Source organism: Sander vitreus, chromosome 24 (assembly GCF_031162955.1).
Source record: "Sander vitreus isolate 19-12246 chromosome 24, sanVit1, whole genome shotgun sequence".
NCBI lineage: Eukaryota > Metazoa > Chordata > Actinopteri > Perciformes > Percidae > Sander > Sander vitreus.
Genome location: NC_135878.1, coordinates 13,797,490 through 13,819,784, shown reverse-complemented (window position 1 = coordinate 13,819,784; position 22,295 = coordinate 13,797,490). Strand labels below are relative to the sequence as shown.

Genomic DNA, 22,295 nt, shown 5'->3' with positions numbered 1-22,295 from the left:
GCAGTACTTTCAGTCAAAAGAAGGCCATTCAAGTCCAGCTACATGTTCAATTTGCAATGCCGATTAGTCTGGTGGTGGCGAGGACCCTAAACAATACACAACATCACCGCTGTTACAACATCTGGTATGAAACATCTGGAAGAATACGAGTTGTGCATGAAGGAATCTACAGACAGCAGCCAGAATGCAGCAACTTCAGGTACGGCAAAGGAAGGACAGTCACTGTTTACTTCATTAATGTGTTGACTGAGTTAATGGTCTGAGGACGGGAGGAGGATTCGGTATTTGGTTTCGGATTCGGAAGAATCTTAACTAGTGGATTAGGCCAAACCCCAAAAATCTGGATTCGGTGTATCCCTAATTTTTCTTTACTACTTGTTGCTCATTCACAGATTATTTTGTTTGTACGTCCTCTGGTGTTTCGGAGAATACTGCAATGAACAATGCGTTGAGCATAAACGTCTCCGTGCGTGCTCGTAGCACATAACGTAGAGTATAACCAAAGCTTACCTCATCTTCTGTGTGTGTGTGTGTGTGTGTGTCACTCACCTTGGGCTCGGTGTTCAGCATGTTGTACCAGAGGATGGAGGCCCAGCCGCTGGGCAGCTGACAGACGTTAGAGATGACCACAACAGGCAGAGACATGGCCTACAACAACAACAGGAAATAAATCCCAAACACACGCCTACATAAATCCAGCGTTAATATCAAGGATGGGACAATAAGCTTTTGTCCATTCGATTCTTTCACGATACATGTGTGGCGATTCGATTTGCGCTGCGATTTTCATTTATTGTTTTTCTACTAACTTCTGCCGACCTCAGCTTCAGCGGCATCGGCCGTTAATGCTTAAATGACTGAAAAAAAGGTAAGTGACCAGACCAGCAGTCGCAGGTGACAAAATCACAGATTTTTAAAAGTAGAAATGTAAATTAAAATGTTTTTTGACGTTACAGAGCTGCCTTGGTCGACGCCCGTTTTCGAATGTTGTCGTTACTACCGCATTGCATTGTGGGATACTTATGCCGACGCTGGCAGTGTCCAGTGTTTGCATACTGTAATATTTCACCGGAAATAGTATGCAATGATTTCGGACGTATTCTACAAAATGTCACATGCTGTTTTAGCTACTCAATAGCTTGTCAGTATGGAATTTCAGACACATCCTTAATATATCGTGAGACATTTGTAAAAACCTAATTGTTTTCTAAAAATAATATTAATAATAAATAATAAAAATAATGCACATCACATGTCAGCCAGCCAGTCTGCCGTTTATTTCACTTGTTTAGTACATAACATGGATTTTCTGGGTGTTCTGCTTTCGCTCTGTTATGCTGGAAACGTAAATGATGTACAGTGCTCAGCATAAGTGAAGACACCCATGCTAAAGTTGACTAAAAAGAGGAATAAAAAATGGAATTTTGGAAATTGATCTTAATGCCTCAATAAAAAAAATTAAAAAAAAGAGGAAAAATCCAACCTTTAAAAGGACACCAATGGATTTTTCCTCATTTTTTGAATTAAGGCATTATGATCAATTTCCAGAAAATAATTTTTTATTCCTCTTTTAAGTCAACTTCAGCATGGGTGTCTTCACTTATGCGGAGCACTGTAGACACCATCTGTGGTAACGTATAAATGGAAAATATTGAGGTGAATCATTGGTAAAAAAAAATAAATAAATAGATTCTAGGGGGATACAAATAGATTGGCATCGATTCCCCCCCGTCGTCTGGTCTCTCACCTCCAGTTTGATGTTGAGTCCCGACTGGTTGACCTGCAGCTCCGACTCGAAGCTCAGCGAGTGAAGCTCCTCTGTGACGATCAGAGGACCCTGAACACACACACACACACACACACACACACACACACACGACGAAACTTCACAAAACCTCCACACGGAAGTAGCCAAAAAATGATGAACGTCCCCTTTGTTACACACAGCGGTGGAATGTAACTATTTACATTAACTCCAGTACTGTACATATGCACAAAACTCATCAGCGTCAGTGAGCCAATCAGCACGCAGCATGCTTCTACCAAGATCTAATAATGTCTGCGATTGGCTGTTTTACATGACACGTCGCAGAGAAAAAAAAATCATTTTGCTAATAATACTTCTGTAAATCTACTTAAGTAGAATTTTGTAGGCATTACTTTTATTTCTATTGGCGTATATGTAAAGAGTGCATGCGGAAGATGATTGGGGCCACATGTGAAACAATTTATTTGAGTTCTGAGAAAAAAAGTCAGAGTTCCGACTGTAATCTCAGCATTCTGAGAATAACAAAGAACTCAAATAATTGTTTTCACAAGTGGCCCTAACCCTCTTCCTTAGTAGTATTAGTACTTCTACTTAAACCTACATTGTGTAATTTTTTGAGTTGATTCTTAGCAAAAACCCTTTTGTTCTTTGACAAATATGTACTCATTCACGTGTAATTACTTCCACCAACTAATCAAAGTATTCTAGTAAGCGTAGAATCTGCCATTCAGAATCATTCAGAATACGTACGAGCGACTCGCTCGAATGGCAGCAGCCATGTTGTGTCTCCATCTTTAAAATACATTAGCCAAAGAGGGACAGACCTCCGCATTTCGCCCTCTTGCACCTATTGGCACCGTGACGAATGCAAGGGGGAGATTACTCGCCACGGAAGCGAAAGACAGAATTAAAACGACAACGCAACAAGACCAAAGTTAATATTGGAGTGGCTAGAACAGCTGCATGTAAACGATGGAGAGAGCTAATTTCGGGTTCGGCCACCATAGGAGGAAGGGCTAAAAAAATGACATTCAGTTGGGTTGTCATATACAATTTCAGCGCTAGATGGGAGAAATTCTCACACAATGTAGCTTTAAGTACAGGAACAGACTACTTTTTCTGGCGCTACTTTTAACCTAATTTAAAGCTGTTTGCTCAGTTACCATGTCTGCAATAATTTAATTGCGCCCCCTTAATCGAGTCAGTTTTCTTATAAAGTCTTAGCAATGCCAGCAGGATCACTGAGGCACTTACCTCGTTTGTTCGGTTGCCGGCAACCTTCTGCTCTTTCAGTTGCTGCGTGAAGAACATAGAACAAGTTAGAGAAAAACACAGTCTTTGTGGTGTGCAGTTTTTATTTTGAAAGCAACACTACGAAACTTTTCCCACTTCGGTCCCCCCCCCTACAGGTCGGAAGCGGAATTGTCCATTACATTACATTGTCCAGTTCATTCGAACTACTTGCACAATGTAATGTAATGGACAATTCCGCTTCCAACCTGCAGGGGGACCGAAGCGGGAAAAGTTACATCTTCCTACCGTGAAATGATTTAAACCAGCTAAAAAAACAAAACACCACAATTGACTACATGGTTTTATTGAGGAGCAAAAAGAGCAAACCGCCAATAAAAAAACATATAAGTCTCACCAAATGTCTGAACTCTGCTGCCAGGCTGCCGTTCGACTCCTCCATGTTCATAACTTTGGTGTTTGTTCCCAAAATATTAAACTTCCGAAATCTGACAAGAGGTACGATATCAAGAAGTCAATTAATTAGGAATAATTACGAGTTGAAGAGTAAACATGTATTTGCATTCAAGTATTCTTTAGAGCCCAAATAATGTTTTTTTTGTTCCCCCTGAAATTGTCCAAACTTCTCTTTACTTAAAGGTGACCTATTATATATACTGTTTGCAGATTTATACTTGTATTTTGTGATTCTACTAGAACACGTTTACATGCTTTAATGTTCAAAAAACCCTATATGGCTGCTGCACCTGTACCTGTCTGAGACGCTCTGTTGGTGCGCCTGTCTCTTTATAACCCCCCTCGCAAAAAAAAAAAACCCAGTCTGTTCTGATTGGTCAGCGATTCCTCATCTCTGCGAGTCTCCTGCAGTCAGTCTCCGGCTGCAACGGAGGAAAAAGCAGGACTTTGTACCGTGAAAAAAAACATCAAAGGCTTCAAACCAAATACTACACAACCAGACATGTTTCAGTAGTAATGTGACCCGAAATTGGGGAGAAATGAACAACATTGGCAGCCAAGAGTGCAGCTTTTTCTGGCGTTAGCATGTAGCTACTTGCGACAATGTAAACCCTGCAGTAACGTTAGCCCTAAAAAAAGCAAAAAACACTGCGGTAGCCTGCCTGGAGCAGTTGACCAATCATAGAAGGCTAGCTCCATGTCACAGAGAGAAGAAAAAAAAGAAAAGAAACGGGAGCGTTCAGAACAGTGGGAAATCTGAGGTTTTTTTGCTCACTAGGATTTCTCTGAAATACTTTTACCTCATTATTTGAAAATCCAACATTGTAACATTATAGATATGACAGAAAATACGGAAAACTATAATAGGTCACCTTTAATAATAAGCATTAGATGTTGTGAGTTGTGTTACTTTATACAATAAAAATAGACAAAAAATTTGTGTAATGTGTGTAAAATGGTTTTGAGACGTACCCTTTCTTGTCCGTCACATCTCTGCGGGACAGATGGAGATTTATTAAAAAACACGTTTCAAACAGCTTTCAGCAGGCTACATGAAGTCTTTGAACGCAGCTTACTTATCAAACACGGCCTTGACCCTGAGCTGGTAGTTGAACTCCTGCAGCTTCACCAGGAACCTGAAACGAAAGCGAGCTATTCAACTGAAATGGGACGTTTGGTCGAAGACGGAGGGGAGGAGAGAGGAGGAGGCAGGGGGACAAACAACAAGCGTAATTAATAACTAACTATGGTGGAATGTAACTAAGTACATTTACTCCAGTACTGTGCTTAAGTCCAAATGTTGAGGTACTTGTACTTTACTTGAGTCTTTTTCTTTTCATGCCACTTTCTACTTCTACTCCGCTACATTTCAGAGAGAAATATTGTACTTTTCACTCCCCCTACATTCATCTGTTACAGCTTTAGTTACTAGTTACTTTACACGTTAAGATTCCTGCACACAAAACACATGTAGTTTATAAAATCTGATGTTTTATCATAAATGAGTCTAGCCAACAATAGCCTACAGGTCCAGCTGAGATGATTAGACCATTAAACACACAACTGGTTGGATCCTTTACTCTTTCTAAAATGGGAGGGGAGTTCTGCATCGAGTTCTTTTACTTTTAATACTTTTTCCTGATGATACTTACATACTTTTACTGAAGTAACATTTTCAATGAAGGACTTTTACTTGTAACAGGGTATTTTTAGAGAGTGGTATAAGTACTTTTAGTAAAGGATCGGAGTACTTCTTCCACCGCTGATAATTTATAATATGAATAAATTATAGTCCATTGTCAGCAGCAGTCAAATAAGAGAGAAGCTTTTTCGTTTCTTACCGAAGTTTGACTGTGAACTGGACGCCTGTTTTCAGCACCAGGGGTCTCTGTGGGTGGGTGGGCATGCAGGGCTGCCTCTCTACAACCAGAGAGCTACACACACACACACACACACACACACACACACACACACAGTAAGATGAGATATGAGATACAATTCTACAATAGACTTGTATAGCGTGAAGGTTTCCTCCTCGTCAATTCTGTCTGCTAGCAAACAGAAAAATGCCTAAAAGCTGCGGTGTGGTGACAGAACCTACATCTTTAAAAGCTGCCAACCCGAAAAACTGAGCTTTTATGAAGACCGAAGTGTTTACAGACGTGAGGAATTAGCCGAGAGAATAGGGAGACACTGAGCTAACGATATGTCCGAAGTTACGTGTGTTAGCTTAACTTACCGACACGTAGTTAGTTAGCCTAAAACTGGCATTTGGATATTTTGACTTGGTAACAAAATGTTTTAGCTTAACTTACAGACACATAGTTAGCCTAAAACTGACATTTGGATATTTGACTTGGTAACAACATGCTTTAGCTTATCTTACAGACATATAGTTAGCCTAAAACTGACATTTGGATATTTGACTTGGTAACAACATGCTTTAGCTTAACTTACAGACATATAGTCATTTGGATATTTGAGTTGGAAACATAATGCTTTGCTGCAAACGTGACGTCAGACATAACGTTAGCTTAGCGTCTTCCCATTCTTCCTGCTGATTCCTCACGTCTGTATCCACTTTTGTCTTCATAAAAGTTTTACGTTCTACGGGGCAGTTGACTTTATTGTAAAAACTTCTTTTAGCGAGGCGATGTATTCTGTCCCAGTGGATTCAGGAGAAGCCTCCCTCAGTTACACAATGGTACCGAGAAACATTTAAAGTTTTTCCTATGGAACATCTCAGCGCTATTTCAAAGGTTAACAAGAATGAATTTTTAAATCATATATGGCAACCCCTTCTCGATTACCTTCCTAGTGATCTTGTTGATCTATTGCAGAACGGGCTTCCGCACCTTGCCTTCACAAATAAGTCCTAGATTGTTTAACTTTTTCCTTTGACCTTACTCTAATGCAAATAAAAACATATATGATATGATCCGAATGTGTGTTGATGTAACATCTACAATGTACATTATCACTCTGAGCTGTCTGGTTCTTTGTTTGTTAATGTGAAAATGTATCAAATATTATGAAAAATAATATAAAAGCTCAGTTGTGACTTGTGTTTTATGAGGGTCCTCACTTGGAGAGGAGGTTCTTGAGGAGGTCCAGGGCTCGGGACTCCAGGTAAGCTTTTTTCTGCGTGATGGGGTCATTGTCGTAGGTGAACTTCTGCTCCAGCTCCTGCAGCTTCTTGTGGTGCTGACGGACCTGCTGGAGACTCTCTGCTACGGCCGTGAACCTGCAGGAGGACGACGAGGAATGAAGGAGAAGAAAAAGGGAAGAATGCAAGAAGAATGAGAAAGGAGATGGGTGAGGGAAGGAGGCCTTTAAGGCAATGATCACACTAGCTGTCTTTTTTGACAAGAAAAAGTTGCATTTGTAATAAAAAATTTAAAAAAAGAAGAAGAAGCTGGCAGCGTTTTGGCTCTCAAAAAAGCTTGATGTGGGGCATTTTCTATTGTTAGAAAAGTTGAACTTTTTTCAATAGGGAGCTTATTCCCCAGAGTCCTTACATTTTCTCGCCTTGCAGGCGAGGCTTGAGTTGGCACCTAAATCCTGGTTGCTGCTGCTGCCGTGGTACTGCTTGACGCCCTGCTGTGCCCTACTACGCCCCGCTATGCAATACTACGCCCTGCAACGCCTGAACTGCTACAACTATTATTTCTAGTCACAGTTCCACTATCTTTACTGTTACTATAACTTCCACGGTTCATCATTCCAACTGCTATAATTATGAATAATTTTTTTCTATGTATATCTGTATCAGTGACAGCCAAAAGCCTGGGTCTGTCCGAGGTATCTGCCTAAAAGGAAGTTTTTCCTCGCCACTAAATGCTTGCCTGTGGGAAATTGTTGGGTCTTGGACAATTATAGAGTGTGGTCTAGACCTACTCTATCTGTAAAGTGTCTTGAGATAACTCTTGTTATGATTTGATACTATAACTTAAATTGAATTGAACTTCAAAACGACGCTTTGATCTGCAGAAGTTGCGGTTTCTTTGTTTGACTGCAATTATTCAAATCAGTTTTTTTTTGTTAATGATTAATGATTTGTGTTTTATTGATGAGGATAAATGTTCTATTGTCAATTTTAACACAATGTTTTATGATAATAAAGATGCACGGTTCACTTCATAGGCTTTGTACTTGTGTTTGTACATTATCTGGGTCACATAACAGTGATATATAACCAAAAGATGTACATCCTGGGATTCATTCAAAACGTAAAAAAAAAAAATCTTTTAAATTTGACTGAAAGAGACAATTATATCGTTAATCGCAATTATTTCCGAAATTATTAACTGTATAGCAACATTTGGAAGCATTTGGTGCCAGGGGGTAAAAAGCAGCGGCCTGCGGCGAAACGACAGATTGCAGTGTTTCCTCCATGTTGATTTTGTAGTGGCGGTTGTTCGGACAGACCTGCCCCCACTGCTAAAAAAAAAAAAATCCTAAAGGAAACACTGGATTAAACTTTTGGAGAAACGCAACCCGACGTCACGCTGCAGTGGACAATCATGTAACCGGCGATCAGACTTGTCAGTGTTTTTTGAGGCGATGTGGGAGTCCCGTAAAGGAATCGGGAAACATCACTGCCTCTATGGCTGCCACAAGAAAGTTTTTAAGAGCCCCTATTATGCTTTTTTTGATTTTCCCTGCCTTTTAGTGTGTTATATAGTTTTTGTGTATGTAATAGAAAAGAACATTTCACTCCAAATGGAGCTTTCTCTCCCACAGACAGCACATTTTCTCAACAGCTTAAAAACGACTCGCCCACATTCCTGCTTGAAATTCCTCAATTAGTGATGTCACAGATTGAGAAAGCAAGCCAAGTTTTTCATATGTGCTGCCCATAGGCGCTGCCTGAGCAAGCACAGCCCACCCAGGGGCCAGTTTGAATCTGGTTGACCAACCGCAACAGAGCGGACCAGCTGACCGATCAGGGCAGACTGGGCTTTTCAGGAAGGCAGAGCCAAGAGCTCAGACAGAGTGTTTCAGGCAGAGGAGCTGCAACAATGGGCAGTATGAGAAACATAATATGTTTTTTGAACATCAAAGCATGTAAACCTGTCCGAGAAGACCCCAAGAGTACAAATATGACGCTGAAAAAGGAGCATAAAAGGGGCTCTTTAAAAGTGTTTGACAACATTATCGATCTCCCGAGGTGACTTCTTGTCTGAAGACAGCAGTGTGTGGAGTGTAACATGAGTCAGGGGAAAGGAGTTCCGGGAGATGTTGTTTCGGAGTAGGCTACAGAAATGATAGGTGCGCGTTATCTAAAAGATAGAAGAAAGAGACCCCAACAGTACAAAAATGATGCTGAAAAGAAGTACAATAGGGGCTCTTTAAAACACTTAAGGCTGTTGGACCACAGGAAGCCTCACCAGTTCTGCAACTGGTCCACACAGGCGTTGGGCGGGCCTCCAATACAGGCGATCTGCTGCCGCTGCTTCCACTCCGGCAGCTCTTCGGAGATAAGGTCTGACAGTAAAGCCTGAGTGACGTTCAGGAGTTCGGTCAGCTGGGTCACCACATCCTGAGAAATGGGAGAGAAAACATTTTGGCTATAAAAAAAAAAATACCTTGAATGAAAAACAGAGTTTTCCAAAACCACTTCTTTCAAACAGCCTATCTACATCTATAAAAGAAGCCCTTTAACATGTGTTCACTAGGGTTGGGTATCGTTAGGAATTGTTTCCGATACCGCTGCTAAAACGGTGCTGGTGCCTAAAACCGTGCCTGAACCTATACTTTAACAAAATCTTTTTTTTAACCAGTAAATTGCTGGTATACGACAAAAACAACCACTAAATGGGAAATGAGTATTTTACAATAACTTTGAATGCACCACAAGGCATAACTTCAAGTTAACGCACCATTGTCCCGTCTGTGTTGTTTTTCCGACAACGGCAGGCAGTGGCCGTATAGTGCAGCTAGTTTGTGTCTTTAGCTGCAGACTGTTGTACGTCCCGGTGTTGGAATCCTCTACAGTGAAATACAGTCACACTTTACACCGTTTAGCGGTCAGCATACACGGTTAAAATGCTGACAGCCAGCGTCACTAGCTACCGGTAGGCTAACGTTAACGTTACCTGTCCGTCAAGTGTAACGTTATGTTAACTAGCATCACACGCAGCGATATTTCTGTTGACTCGTCCCTTTGGGATCATCAGAGAGCAGTGCAGGTATTTCAGTGGCACCGAAATCTGCGTTGCTATTCGGTCCGGCAGATACTGGTCGTTTCACTTTTTTCGATTCTCATTTTTACTGATGTGTTTTTTCTTTTAATATATTTTGTAGCAGCATCGTTGAAGGATGCCTGAGAGCAAAGAGTTTCAATGCCAACGACTGCTCCACTTTATATGTGACAAGTTAACACTTGAATCAGGTTTCAAATATCCCAAAACAGGTATCCAAAATCCAAAATATACACAATGCCTGTGGAAAGCACATAAATGTATAAATAAAATGTTTTATTATTTATTCATTAATTATAAATTCAGTTTTTTTCGTTTCAATATCAGAGGAGGCCAGGAGGAGAGGAAAGAAATTTAGAAAACTATCTGAGTAAATAGATCATTTCTATAATCCAATGTTTGTTTTCCATCCCATCAATCATCCTGAGAACTCAAAGTATCGTGCTGTCTTCTGTTAAAGTTAAAGGCGCCCTGTGGAATAACATTGATATGATGATTATATTCTGCTAATACACTGCATATATCTATATTATTCTTACTACTATTATAATGTCACTGCTACTACATTGCACATATCTGTACATGTTGTTCATACACTGTTCATATTACATAGCCATATTTATTCTGATGACACTTGAATATCACATTGCACTTTTCTGCTTTTTTGCACTTCTGGTTGGACGCAAACTGCATTTCGTTGTCTTTGTACTTATACTCCGCACAAACACAATAAAGTTGAATCTAATTTAATATTAACACTGAAAAAAATAAAAACACTTTTGTTTTCGCTCCCGTTTTTCACGAGTTTAAAGTGCAAAGATTTATATTTAAATAAAAGTCTCTTAAGTCACTACTTATCGCCCAAAGAGGTTACGCAATGGGGGATTGAGCCTATGTGCAAAATTTATATACAGTATTTTCAGTATTACGAACTGATTGTCTGCCACAGCCAAGTTAACCAACTACTTCCACTGTCGCTGTTCGCAGACTCATGAAATCGGAACATGGTAGCACACAGTATGATGGAAAAGGCCAATTACTGCCTGACTTGTTCATTAAAACCATATTAGTTTGTTTTGTTGCCCCGAGTATTCTGGGACCTGTAACCGCATTTGCTGTTATCACGCGGTGTCGCCAAATCACCCAGGACTGAAATCTTAAGGATTCATCTATTAAATGAAAGATAAAAGAGAGATAAAACTGCTAATTTTAGAATGGCCTTTTATTGGCCTTTTGTGTGCATAGTAAAGAGGGCTACGTTTATATTTTAGTTTAACGTAACTGCGTCAATGTTCGGACCCAATTTGCAGCTATTGACCACATCCGGACACTGGTCTAACGCCGTTTCCGGTCTTTTCCGCAGTGCTTTTCCCGAGCGATCGCCCCCAAAGTGCAAATAGAATAAATGTAAAAACATAGAAGAATCTACGTGTGAATTTTCATATATGTACGTGGATCTTTACGTGTCTAATTAAGGTACGAAAGTGACTTTGATGACAGAAAGCTGTAAGAACGCTTGGGGCGACGCTCAGGTGGCGGTATTACTTTACATTCAAAGTGGGCATTAAGGAGCTTTTACTGCATCATTTGGAGGTTGATAACGCACGTCTTATTGTGAAGTCCGCACCCGGATGTGTTAACAGCATTGATGTTCACTTGGGCGACTTGTTAAAGCGTTTAATACCCAGAAAAAAAACAGCAGCGATAGGCGGGTCCGAATATGGGCAAGGGTAGCGCATGGCTAATTCACCGGTGTTAGCTTGTTACCTTTCTAACGATATACCATTAGAAGGGTAAGAAGTTATACTTTAGTTTGACACCAATAAATTAACTGGAAACATTATAACATGATTTTATTTGGATTTGAGCATATATTTTGATAGAACGTTAGCCAAAAATTGTCCCGAGTGTGGACACAGTTCCGTTAGTTTACATTCAGACATGGGTGTTAATTTCATCTAACATTTCTTAAGAGCAATTATTGAAGTGGACACAAATAAGAAGCAAACATTTTATTCACTGATGTTTAAAGTGAATAAAACAGCCTTGCCGGACTACATCGTGAAACGAGGCAGTGGACCGAACCAATGTGAGGCAAAGGAGGGGGGATCTTAAAATGTTTCCAAACTTCAAAACGCTTTTTTGGCCCCGTTTGTGTTTGAATTGTTTTACTACTTGCACAATTATATGAAGTGCATATTATTATCAATACACAGCATAGTTCATTTGATATTTTTAGGAGGGACAACAACCAGAGCCAGCCCTAACCAATTTGGAGCCCTAGGCAATATTTCATCCGTTTTTCATCATGCTTTTTCGAAGTTTTTGTCTTTCTTTTGGACGCTTTTGTGCTTTTTTCATAATTTTTGTGTCCCTTTTTAGACGTTTTATAGCTTTTCCACATTTTAGTCACTATTTTCAGCACAAAGTCCTGGATTCCATTTTCAGGGCTCGACACGTCTCTGTCTGCTCACCTGTCGTTTGGCTTTCAGTTCGAAGCACATCCTCCCAACCGTCATCTTCTCTTTCTCCAGGTCCTTTGGAGTCATATTGTTCATGTCATTCTCTACAGAAACATGTATAAAAAAAATCTGAGTTTGGCTGCACAAACTAAAACAAACAATAAAACAAATAATACGAACGAATAGTATTTTCCCCATGTACAAACTAGATATGATTTTCCCCCAATTTGTGACTTCTCGTCGATCTAACGACGAGATTTTTCTCACCTCTGTTCTTCAGTGTGTTGACTTTAAAGTCGTACTCGTCCTGCAGATCTTCTAGGTTCTTTATGTTTTGATCTGCCACCTAAAAACAGGACCAATGTCAAAGACTCTTGTTCCCATCAGTCACTTAAGACACAAAAACGTGGACAAAATAGGGTCCAGGTAGGAGAAAAAAAAAGCAAACCAAGTTACCCTGTTAACACATGAAAAGAATGAACAGACTCCTCATTTAGTCTTTACACTTCATGTTGCATCATTTACTATTCCATGTTGTTTCACCTGGACTCTGTCTTTTATCTCCTTCACTTTGTTGTCCAGCTTCTGTTTCTCCACCACCATGGCCGACACCATCCCCTCGCCCTCCTGCTGCAGACACGAGGGTAAAACGTTATTTTACAACTTAGATGTGTTTACAGTTAGAGAATTTCCCTGAAAGAGCTGCTCCATTATTTATTCTTCATACATTTTGACATTGTTGTGTGTTCTGCTGACCTGCCGTGCGCCGATTACAAGTGGCTGTGATTATTTCACTCGATATTATAAAATAAAGCCCAGTTCAGACCAAAGATTGGCGACCAGACGGGTTGAAAGTTCTTGCGAACGGTCTGCAGTGTTCTGAAACCTGCCCGTTCGCACCAACGCGACGAGACGAGCAACGACTCTTTGTACTTCCGGTCTAACTTCCGACTTTCAGGCATTTGTTGTGGCTGGATATCACGTGTTGTGTCTACTGTAAATATGAATGTGGATAACATTAGTGGTAGTGAGATGCTCGCTACAGTTAGAGCTGTTAACAATTCCAATTTTTTGCCGTACAATTTATCGCCTAAGAAATAATTGCGATTCACAATATAATTGTCTCTTTCAGTCCGATCTGAAATTCTTTTATTTATGCATTACTTTCTCAAACAAATGACCATTGTGATGTATGAATCCCAGAATACATCTTTTGGCTATATCACTATAAAGTAGGGGTGGGAGAAAAAAATCGATACAGCATAGTATCGCGATATTTTCCGTGGCAATACTATATATATACACGGGCGCCAAGTATCAATCTTTTAATATATGAATTATTATGAGAACTTTACTTTTTGCTATTAGAATATGAAAATCCATTGCTTTCTCAGTCCACTCCCATTTTGGAGCAATACAATTGGGAAAAAAACGTAATAAATTGCAATATATCGCAGAATATTGCAATATGTTTAAAATCGCAATAGTATCATATCGTCAACGTACTGTGAAAATACCATATTGTGTGGGCCTCTGGTGATTCCCTCCCTTACTATATATGTGACCCAGATAATCAATTGGGGTTAAACAAAGAATTGGCGATTATGTAGAAAAAAAGATTGCGACAAGACCATTATGTAATCATTTCCCATAGGAAATCAATGGAACGGTCAGCGCTATAGTGGTCTTGGCGCCAATCATGTGTAGGCGGCTTTACGTTCAAAAACCAGCCTCTGGCCACTCGACCGGCTGAGTCGCAGCGACACCATCAGCTGTCTCGAGTCCAGCTGAGACGGAGCCGGTTTCCGACAGCTGCAACTCCCCCCCCCCCCAAATCTTTGGTCTAAACCGGGCTTAAGAAGACACGAGTTCTGTAAAAAGACGTTTTACCTCGGTGCTCTTCGCACATTCCAGGATCTTCTGCTCCTCCTTCAGGTTCCTGGAGATGACCATGGCCATGTGGACTGGATCTTCCTGGAAGCGATCCTGCGGACACATTTAGAGTGGAACGGACAACTCAGTGTTTCCTCTATGTTGATTTTGTAGTGGCGGCCTGCCATGGCAGAATTTCTGCTGCAAACGGTATCGGTATCGCGGTAGCGCACCGCCGCTCCTTCAGCTGTTTATGAAAAGTCATAAAGTCGTAACTACACGACTCTGCAGAGCCGTCTGCTCTACTGATCTCAAGCGAACTGTCATCCACTCTCTCTCCCCTGAGCAACTGGAACAGTGACAGGACTCGCGAAGTCATGGCAACCAAAGAAACAACAGGGCGAGTAAGACTTGTCACTCAATCTTAGGCAAAGTGACAAACAGCGACGGAAGCCGCGACATGAAATCCGCACTCACGGGGGTCCAGTGAACTATGACAGCTACAGTTTATCGGAAAATAGCATTGTGGACACTGAAGTTGATGAATTTACTGTTTATCAGACCACAAATGAGACAAGAAGCTAATGTTAGCAAACGCTGCGGTGACGGTCCCTCTGCCTCTGACTCCCCGCTGCAGGAGATGCTGAATACCTCCGACACGCTGTATTAACGTTACCGTTTTAAAACCGTTTTCGTGCATTCCGCTCCAAACCAACATGAAAAACGTAGCCAGTAATGTTCACTCAGCATTTTGTTTTGTTGTTAAACTGTGTGTAAAATGAGCGGTGACGTTAAATCACTGGTTTCAGGTACCATACGGTACTGTCTATTTGCTGGATGGTTTCAAGCTAACGGTCAGTAGCTAACATTAGCAGATAGGCCCGTTGACAGCGACGTTATTGTTCATATTTTGGCACGTTTCTGACCGTAGTAGTGGTCATAGTGACTGAAAGTGAGATGCTAAAGAGAAACTACACGCTGTTTTCAGGTAACGTTACTTTTTGACGTTCAACACTTTGACGTTTTCTTTATTTGAAAGTCCGGCCCCCGGAGTGTCTGCTCAGAAAAATTCTGACCCTGGTTTATAGATATAGTTTTCCCTTTTTTGTGTGTTGCTATGCACTTATTGTGTTTTCATATTTTATGTGTATTATTATTTTTGGTTCGAATTCAAAATAAAGAAAAAAAGAGAGAAAGAAAGAGCCCATCTCCACGATTATACAGAAAACTACAACTAAGTACTAAAATAACAACTAACTAATAACTACTAACACTGCACAAAGTCTGTGGTTGCAGCTGAGTTCGGACCTGCAGGCATAGGTGTAATTTGCGGAGGGGGTTGGGGGGGTTACAACACCCCCAATAATCAAAAGTTTTTGTTCCTTTTTTTGGACTTTTGACGCTTATTCCGTCAATTTTTGCCGCTTTTTTAAAAGCGTTTTTGGTGCTAATTTGTTTTTTTTTGACAATTTATTTTTACGTCTTTTTTTTTTTGAAGTTCTTGTTGCTTCTTCTGAGTTTTTGTTGCTTTTTTCGAGGTTTTTATTGGACAATTGTTTTGAGGTTTTGGTTGCTTTTTTTGAAGGGGTTTCTTTCGACAATTTTTTCAATGTTTTTTTTTAGTTTTTTCAATACAAGCAGACCTCCCTAGATAGATTTCCCCAACCCCCACCCGCTCAATGTTACGCCCTTGCCTGCAGGTTCCTCTTGATCTTGCGTATGTTGTGCTGCAGCAGGAAGTTGTTCTCCAGGGCGAAGCGGCTGTGTTGGTCGTCCAGCTGAGCCAGGAGGTCGTGGAAGCGAATGGTGGCAAGAGAGTCCTGAAACGCCACCGTGTCCCTGGGGAGGCAGAGAAAAACACAGGACTACTACTTAAAAAGGTAACTACGTTTTTGTTTTTCAACCAGGACCCTATTTTCATATGTCTGATTGGGAACAACAATCTTTGAGATTGGTCCAGGATTAGGCGAGAACAAACCAATTGCGCACCTTTAATTTACAAAATTGTGCTCGTTTTTGCCACCGACAGGCTCAGATTAATATTCTGTGTGTGACAGAACATTATGGAAAGGATTTCTAAGGAGGTCTACCTTTCTGTTAAAGAGTAAGAGCCTTTTTTTTTTTTTTTAAACATAAAGACACCCGCTAAACCCACCAGACTCCATGTAAATAAACAGCCATTTTAGCATCGTAAAATACACTTGATTCAAAGTCGACAAACAAAATAAAACGACAAAAAGCCGTTTTGGGTCGTCTTTCCACTTTTCCAGCCATCTCAGCTCTAGTTGTGGTTGAAATTAACACACAGTTTATCGATTTACATGTGAAAATGTGTTGGCTCTATACACGCTAAAAGAATTGCTTTTTTAAAATGGAGTCTGGTGGGTTTGGCGCTAGCGACCTCAGAGCTGTTTTTTGTTTTGAAAAGTCTAAAGTGGTCTAATCATCTCAGCTGGACTCGTAGGCCGTTATATTGTCGGCTAGTTTCAGTTAGAAAACATCAGATTTTATAAACTCCATGTGTTTTGTGTGCAGAAATCTTAACGTTTAAAGTAAATAAAGCTGTCAGATGAATGTAGTGGAGTAAAAAGTACAATATTTCTCTCTGAAATGTAGAAAGTGGCATGAAAAGAAAAGACTCAAGTAAAGTACAAGTACCTCAACATTTGTACTTAAGCACAGTACTGGAGGAAATGTACGTAGTTACATTCCACCACTGACTATATAGGGTGAGCAACCTTTACAGTCAAAAGAGACATTTTTTTTGGCAAAAATAAACAAAAACAAATCTGTCTGGAGCCGCAAAACTCATGTGAGCCTTCCAAATGTTTGGGGGTGTGATCCAGTTCTTAAAAGGTCCCATGGCATCAAAATTTCACTTTATGAGGTTTTTTTAACATTAATACGAGTTCCCCCAGCCTGCCTATGGTCCCCCAGTGGCTAGAAATGGTGATAGGTGTAAACCGAGCCCTGGGTATCCTGCTCTGCCTTTGAGAAAATGAAAGCTCAGATGGGCCTGCCACTTGGAGTGCGCCTTCTTACCAGTCGATGCTCTCGATCCACTTGCTCAGGTACTGGCGGATGTCCATGGGGAACGAGTCATCGTACAGCTGGTCCACCTGCTCCAGGTACTTGCAGTCCAGCATCTGGAGCTGGCACCATTGCGCCATCTTCTGGTGAACAAGAGCAGCTGCGTGAGGATTCAGAGTGCCGGTCTTTTAGGTTTGTTCACGCAAAAGAAAAACTAGAGCCTAACAGTGAAAAACACACCGGGCGCGTAAGCGTCGCGTATAGCCGCGGAGCGCAGCTATTTTCATTTTCGCCGACCATGTTATCCAATCTGTCCGGCCACACCGGTGCGCTGGTGCAGCCTAAACGCACTTCCCCCATTCAAAATGAATGGGAAGACCTGCTTTTTTGCCGCACTGTCCGACGGGTGATACCAGCTGTGTGAATGAGGCCATAAGTCTGATTTGTGGTACTGCGCAGGCTCCACACAGAGCTTTCGCCGTAGTCTACGGAACAGCGTTTCCTCTATGTTGATTTTGTAGTGGCGGCCCGCCACGGCAAAATTTCTGCCGCCACGGTATCAGAAATAGGGGCAGACACGCAATGTAGTCGCGGTTGCCTTTTAAATTTCCCTGCCGACATAATGCACCCCATTATTATTATTAATGTTTGGACAGACCTGACCCCACTGCTAAAAAAAAAAAAAAATCCTAAAAAGGCAACACTGCGGAAGTTGCCTGAAGTTTATACTTGTGCGTTTGTGTGTGCGTCAATCTCTTTAAGAGAACAGCAGCTACTTATACCTATGAAAACAAAATGTTTACAATGTTCTATCACATTATTTATCAAGAACTCTACATTTTTATCCTCAACATTTTTGTTTTCAACCGTCTCAATATCGCTTTCACAGAATACACAAGAGCTGTTATCCCAATTGAATTTTACATGAAAGAAGTGATTAGAAGCATAGATATCATTTCATATTTGAAATGTCACTTCTTTGGCTTTTGGTGGGATAGGATAGAGCTGGGCAATATATCGAGATGATATCGACATCGTGATATGATGATATCGTCTTAGATTTTGGATATCGTAATATATATATATAAGCCTGGTTTTAAAGGCTGCATTAGAGTAAAGTGATGTAATTTTCTGAACTTACCAGACTGTTCTATTACTATCTACTTTGTCATTATATCCACAATGCTGATGGTGATTTATCAGAAATCTCATTGTGTAAATATTTTGTGAAAGCGCCAATAGTCAACGCTACAATATCGCCGCGGTATCGATATCGATGTATTTGTTCAAAAATATCGTGATATTTGATTTTCTCCATATCGTCCCGGCCCTAGGATAGGATAAGATAACGCTGCGTTCCAGACACAATTTATAGCCCGCAAGTTGGTGGCGTTCCAGGCAAAGTCACCACAAACTCCGTTAACCACCGGCGTCTGTACAGCATCAACAGGGGTCGCCATTGTTATTCATGTGTGTGTGACGTCAAAAACTGTAACTGGAGTACAACGATCTGGTACGAATTCACGAGTAGTAATGCCGCGTTCCAGGCAACCCGTAACTCGTGTTTTCACAACCTTCTACCCGTGAAAGTGCCCTGGAACGGCAGTCAAACCCTTAACTTACTACTCGTGAACTTGTACCAGATCGTTGTACTCCCAGTTACAGTTTTTGATGTTACACACATAAACAACAATGTTTATGCTGTTGATGCTGTACAGACGCCGGTGATTAACAGTGAGAAATATAAATAAATAGACATAAACGTAAAGTAATTCCGCACATTGTAAAACAATACACATACGACTGTGTACTACTACAGGTTATGTTTATTAAATGAAGCCCAAAATATGTCGGCGACTAGAAATCGCTAGTATCAGCTAGTGCTAGCTAACGTCAACGTTAGGTAGCCGCTAGCTAACGCTGACTAGAAGGGTTTGTGGGGACTTTGCCTGGAACACAACCAAGTCGTGAGTCGTGACTTGAAGTTGTAATTTATGGGCTAAAAATTGTGTCTGGAACGCAGCATAAGTTACGGGTTTGACTCCCGTTCCAGGGCACTTTCACGGGTAGAAGGTTGTGAAAACACGAGTTAGGGGTTGCCTGGAACGCAGCATGAATTGTTTATTTCCGGTGAAATATTACCGTATGCGATGCAAACACTGGACCCTACCGGCATAAGTATCCCACAGTGCAATGCGGTAACAACGACAACGTTTAAAACAGACAAACGGACATAAACCAAGGCGGCTCTGTCACGTCAACAACGCTCTAATTTACATTTCTACATATTTTAACGTGTGATTTGGTCCCCTGCGACTGTTGGTCTAGTTATTTACCTTTCTCGGTCATTTTAGGCATTATCTGGCGATGCCGCTAAAGCAGAGGTCGGCAGGGGTTATCATGGTTACGCGTCTCCAAACGGCACGTAGGCTCTCAGTAAAGTGTGACGCTGGAAATTACAGCTCGGTGCGTCCGAAAAGACACACACAGTCACACACTACTAGTGTGTAACACATTAATGCAGCAACGATTATAACCCAATAATATAACACATATTATTCTGGAATGGGAAATTCTGCACAATGAGTCCTTTTAATGTTTGTACTTTTAGTAGGCTATATTTTGATGCCAATACTTTTGTATTCTAACTCAACGTTACGGTTTCCATATCAACCAGTGGTGTGATTCTTCGGAAATCCGGCTTTTCCAACCTGAAAATGAAGCTCTCGTTTTTTGGGGGGGTTTTTTGGGGTGGAGGGGGGGGGGGTCGCAAGGCACGGGTCAGGGGTATTGGTAAACATAATGAACGGTCACTGCTGTCAACGGTGTTGAGAATGACCAACACCTAATCTTAAACTTAGGGTACTTAATTTACTACGACCCGATCAGAGGTTACTTAAATTGGGACGTTCAGTCAAAATCAAGCACGTCACCTTCAAACGGGATCTCTGTTTGCAGGGTTCAGGCTGGACCCTCCCGGTGATCATGCTGCTCTGGGGCACCGGCTGCACAGTGAGAAGCCGCTGCTGACGGGCGCAGAGCTCTGCCAGAACTCCGACTGCTGTCTGTCCGCGCGGCCGTCTGACGGCATCAGTATTAAATTGAGACAGTTTCATTAGCGGTTCAAAACGTCTCGTTATCGCGTTAAATAGTAGTCTAATTGGGTACAGTTGGTTTTAACGCCTGATGCAAAGTGTAGGCCTATAGGAGTACACACGAAAATCCTGAACAAGCAGCGTCGCTCTGCTCCGTCTTTCTGCTGTGTCCCATTCACGTAGTAGTTTTACACTATGTAGGTTAAACTCTGCAAGTCAACCGCGGTTCACACGTATGTATGAACTGTGGTGGTCCGTTACACTGTAGGCTATATTCAACATCACTGATTAAGTAGCCTAGAGAAACACGGACAATCGAACAGACAGTGACAACATACATACTACATACCTACATACTGTAGAGAATGACAGTAACATCATACAAACGGCATAAATAATAATTTGTTATAAACGTGTGCTCTTTGAAAAGTAGAAAGCATTGTTTGCCAGTTACATTAAATGTTTAAAAATCTGTTACGTAAGGTACTGCTTATATTATTTCACCATCTGTACACAAATGTAATCAGTGAATGCACGGGTCAGTGGGTGGGGCTGCATGGGCGTGGTAATGTGGGCTGGTGTGGCTACGGTGCCAGGGCTGAGTGTGTGTGTGTGGTAGTAAGGAGAGAGAATGGGAGAAGGAAGTTTGTGTGAAGTAGACCTGGTCACCACAGACCCAAATCTTCTCAGCTGTTGCTACTGTCATATGCTGCACTGTCTCTTCATGTGGCACATTATTCATATTATAACAAGGTAATGCAATGTGTAATCAAGTGATGACTGATTAACAGTAATGTTAATTAGGCTCTTAACCTTGCAGTTTTGCACATATCATGTAAGACTCAATTTCTCCATTTCTTTGCACAAAACTCTCCAGAAAGTGCCATTTAATGGTTTATTTTTCAAAAAAGTGTCCCGGGGGGGGGAGCATACCCCCGGACCCACCTAGGGACACACATAACAAATCCCAATGTAACCCCTGCATACAACGTTCTATGCAAGTAATATTAATGATTACTTTCATTGAATTTTGGGTGTTTCATTCAATTTTTTTTTTGCTGTCGCAGCGTCATGAGTGCGGCGTATATTTTCCTGCTTTTTGTAAGGTGAGTGCATGAGAAGTCCATAGGTTTCGTTTTCCCCACTGCTATCACTCTTCATCCAGCCTCAGTCTGTAAATATCCCACAGCAGACATCTCCCCTGAACCCACCAAACCTTGCTAGTTTTCCTTAACCAAAGTTCGTCCAGAAATGTAACTTCTTTAAGGATTTCTTCAACATTTTCATAAATACCGGCGTCATAGCATAAATATTAACACCTAATCTAAATGTGTATTCTTCACTGGTAAATTCGGTGTAACACATGACATTATATTACATCTGTTCAACTAACTTAACGTTAATCTATTTTGAAGTTCAGTTTGGCTCAACAGTATCGCAATATGAGAACACAGCGTACTTTGGGCAACATGTTGTCACTGCGCGAGGAAGTAAGTGATTAAACTTACCTTTTACTTTGAAGAAACGTGTACAATATGTGACAAAAATGTAACTTTATTCCCAAAACGGTTTGTTTTCACCGAACGTGACAAGCTACGGTCTGTTTCTGCTAGTGTGTACCGTACGGAAACAGCGTCGGCCTATGACAGCATACGCTTCGTGAGATGTGCCCGCCCTTTTGCCCGCGAAAGCCAATCAGAACGATCGAAAACGGCTGTTCCGTTAGTTAGCAAGCTCACCCGCGATAACAATTACACACAGCATGTTTTTCACGGAGATTTAGTGGAATGCGGACAAGATAGAGAATCAACACGTGTAAACATTTATTTCCCATCCACTCTAAAGGTGTCAAGCTATATGTTAAAATACTATTTATGTGAATAAAAGCCAGAAATAAGGTCGTTTCCGGGGGAGGAAAGCCACTAATCGGAAGAGCTTACAGTGACCACGTGTTTTCAGAGAAAGAGAAAGTAACTGCCACAAACTCTGAAACTGAAACCTAATTTATGGTAATAAATGGTTTGCACATCACTACTTTTGTCCAGAATAAGATGAGACAAGTATTTATTCAAACATATATGATTGGAAAATAAAACTTTATTTATCAACAATAAAAAAACAAAGAAACAGGGGCACCCCTGGCCTTCACCTGCAAGAT

At 41.1% G+C, this 22,295-nt stretch overlaps 1 protein-coding gene across 5 annotated transcripts in view; it reads right to left on the bottom strand.

Moving 5' to 3' along the window:
• Positions 1-21,776, bottom strand: part of stat1a (signal transducer and activator of transcription 1a) — a 31,146-nt gene extending 9,370 nt beyond the window's left edge. For 2 of the 5 annotated variants that reach the window (XM_078244118.1, XM_078244121.1), the window contains exons 1-16: positions 21,646-21,775; positions 17,055-17,185; positions 15,707-15,851; positions 14,031-14,126; positions 12,684-12,770; positions 12,408-12,486; positions 12,153-12,244; positions 8,866-9,017; positions 6,561-6,719; positions 5,317-5,409; positions 4,552-4,611; positions 4,448-4,468; positions 3,417-3,507; positions 3,023-3,064; positions 1,748-1,837; positions 550-648 (exon numbers count right to left, since the gene is read on the bottom strand). In XM_078244118.1, coding sequence (XP_078100244.1) covers positions 550-648; positions 1,748-1,837; positions 3,023-3,064; positions 3,417-3,507; positions 4,448-4,468; positions 4,552-4,611; positions 5,317-5,409; positions 6,561-6,719; positions 8,866-9,017; positions 12,153-12,244; positions 12,408-12,486; positions 12,684-12,770; positions 14,031-14,126; positions 15,707-15,851; positions 17,055-17,182 — 1,434 coding nt within the window. In that variant the 5' untranslated portion in view covers positions 17,183-17,185; positions 21,646-21,775. Of the gene's footprint in view, positions 1-549; positions 649-1,747; positions 1,838-3,022; positions 3,065-3,416; positions 3,508-4,447; positions 4,469-4,551; positions 4,612-5,316; positions 5,410-6,560; positions 6,720-8,865; positions 9,018-12,152; positions 12,245-12,407; positions 12,487-12,683; positions 12,771-14,030; positions 14,127-15,706; positions 15,852-17,054; positions 17,203-21,645 lie in introns of all 5 variants that reach the window. The other 3 variants (XM_078244122.1, XM_078244120.1, XM_078244119.1) reach the window with 3 other exon arrangements.
• Positions 21,777-22,295: the final 519 nt, after the last annotated feature.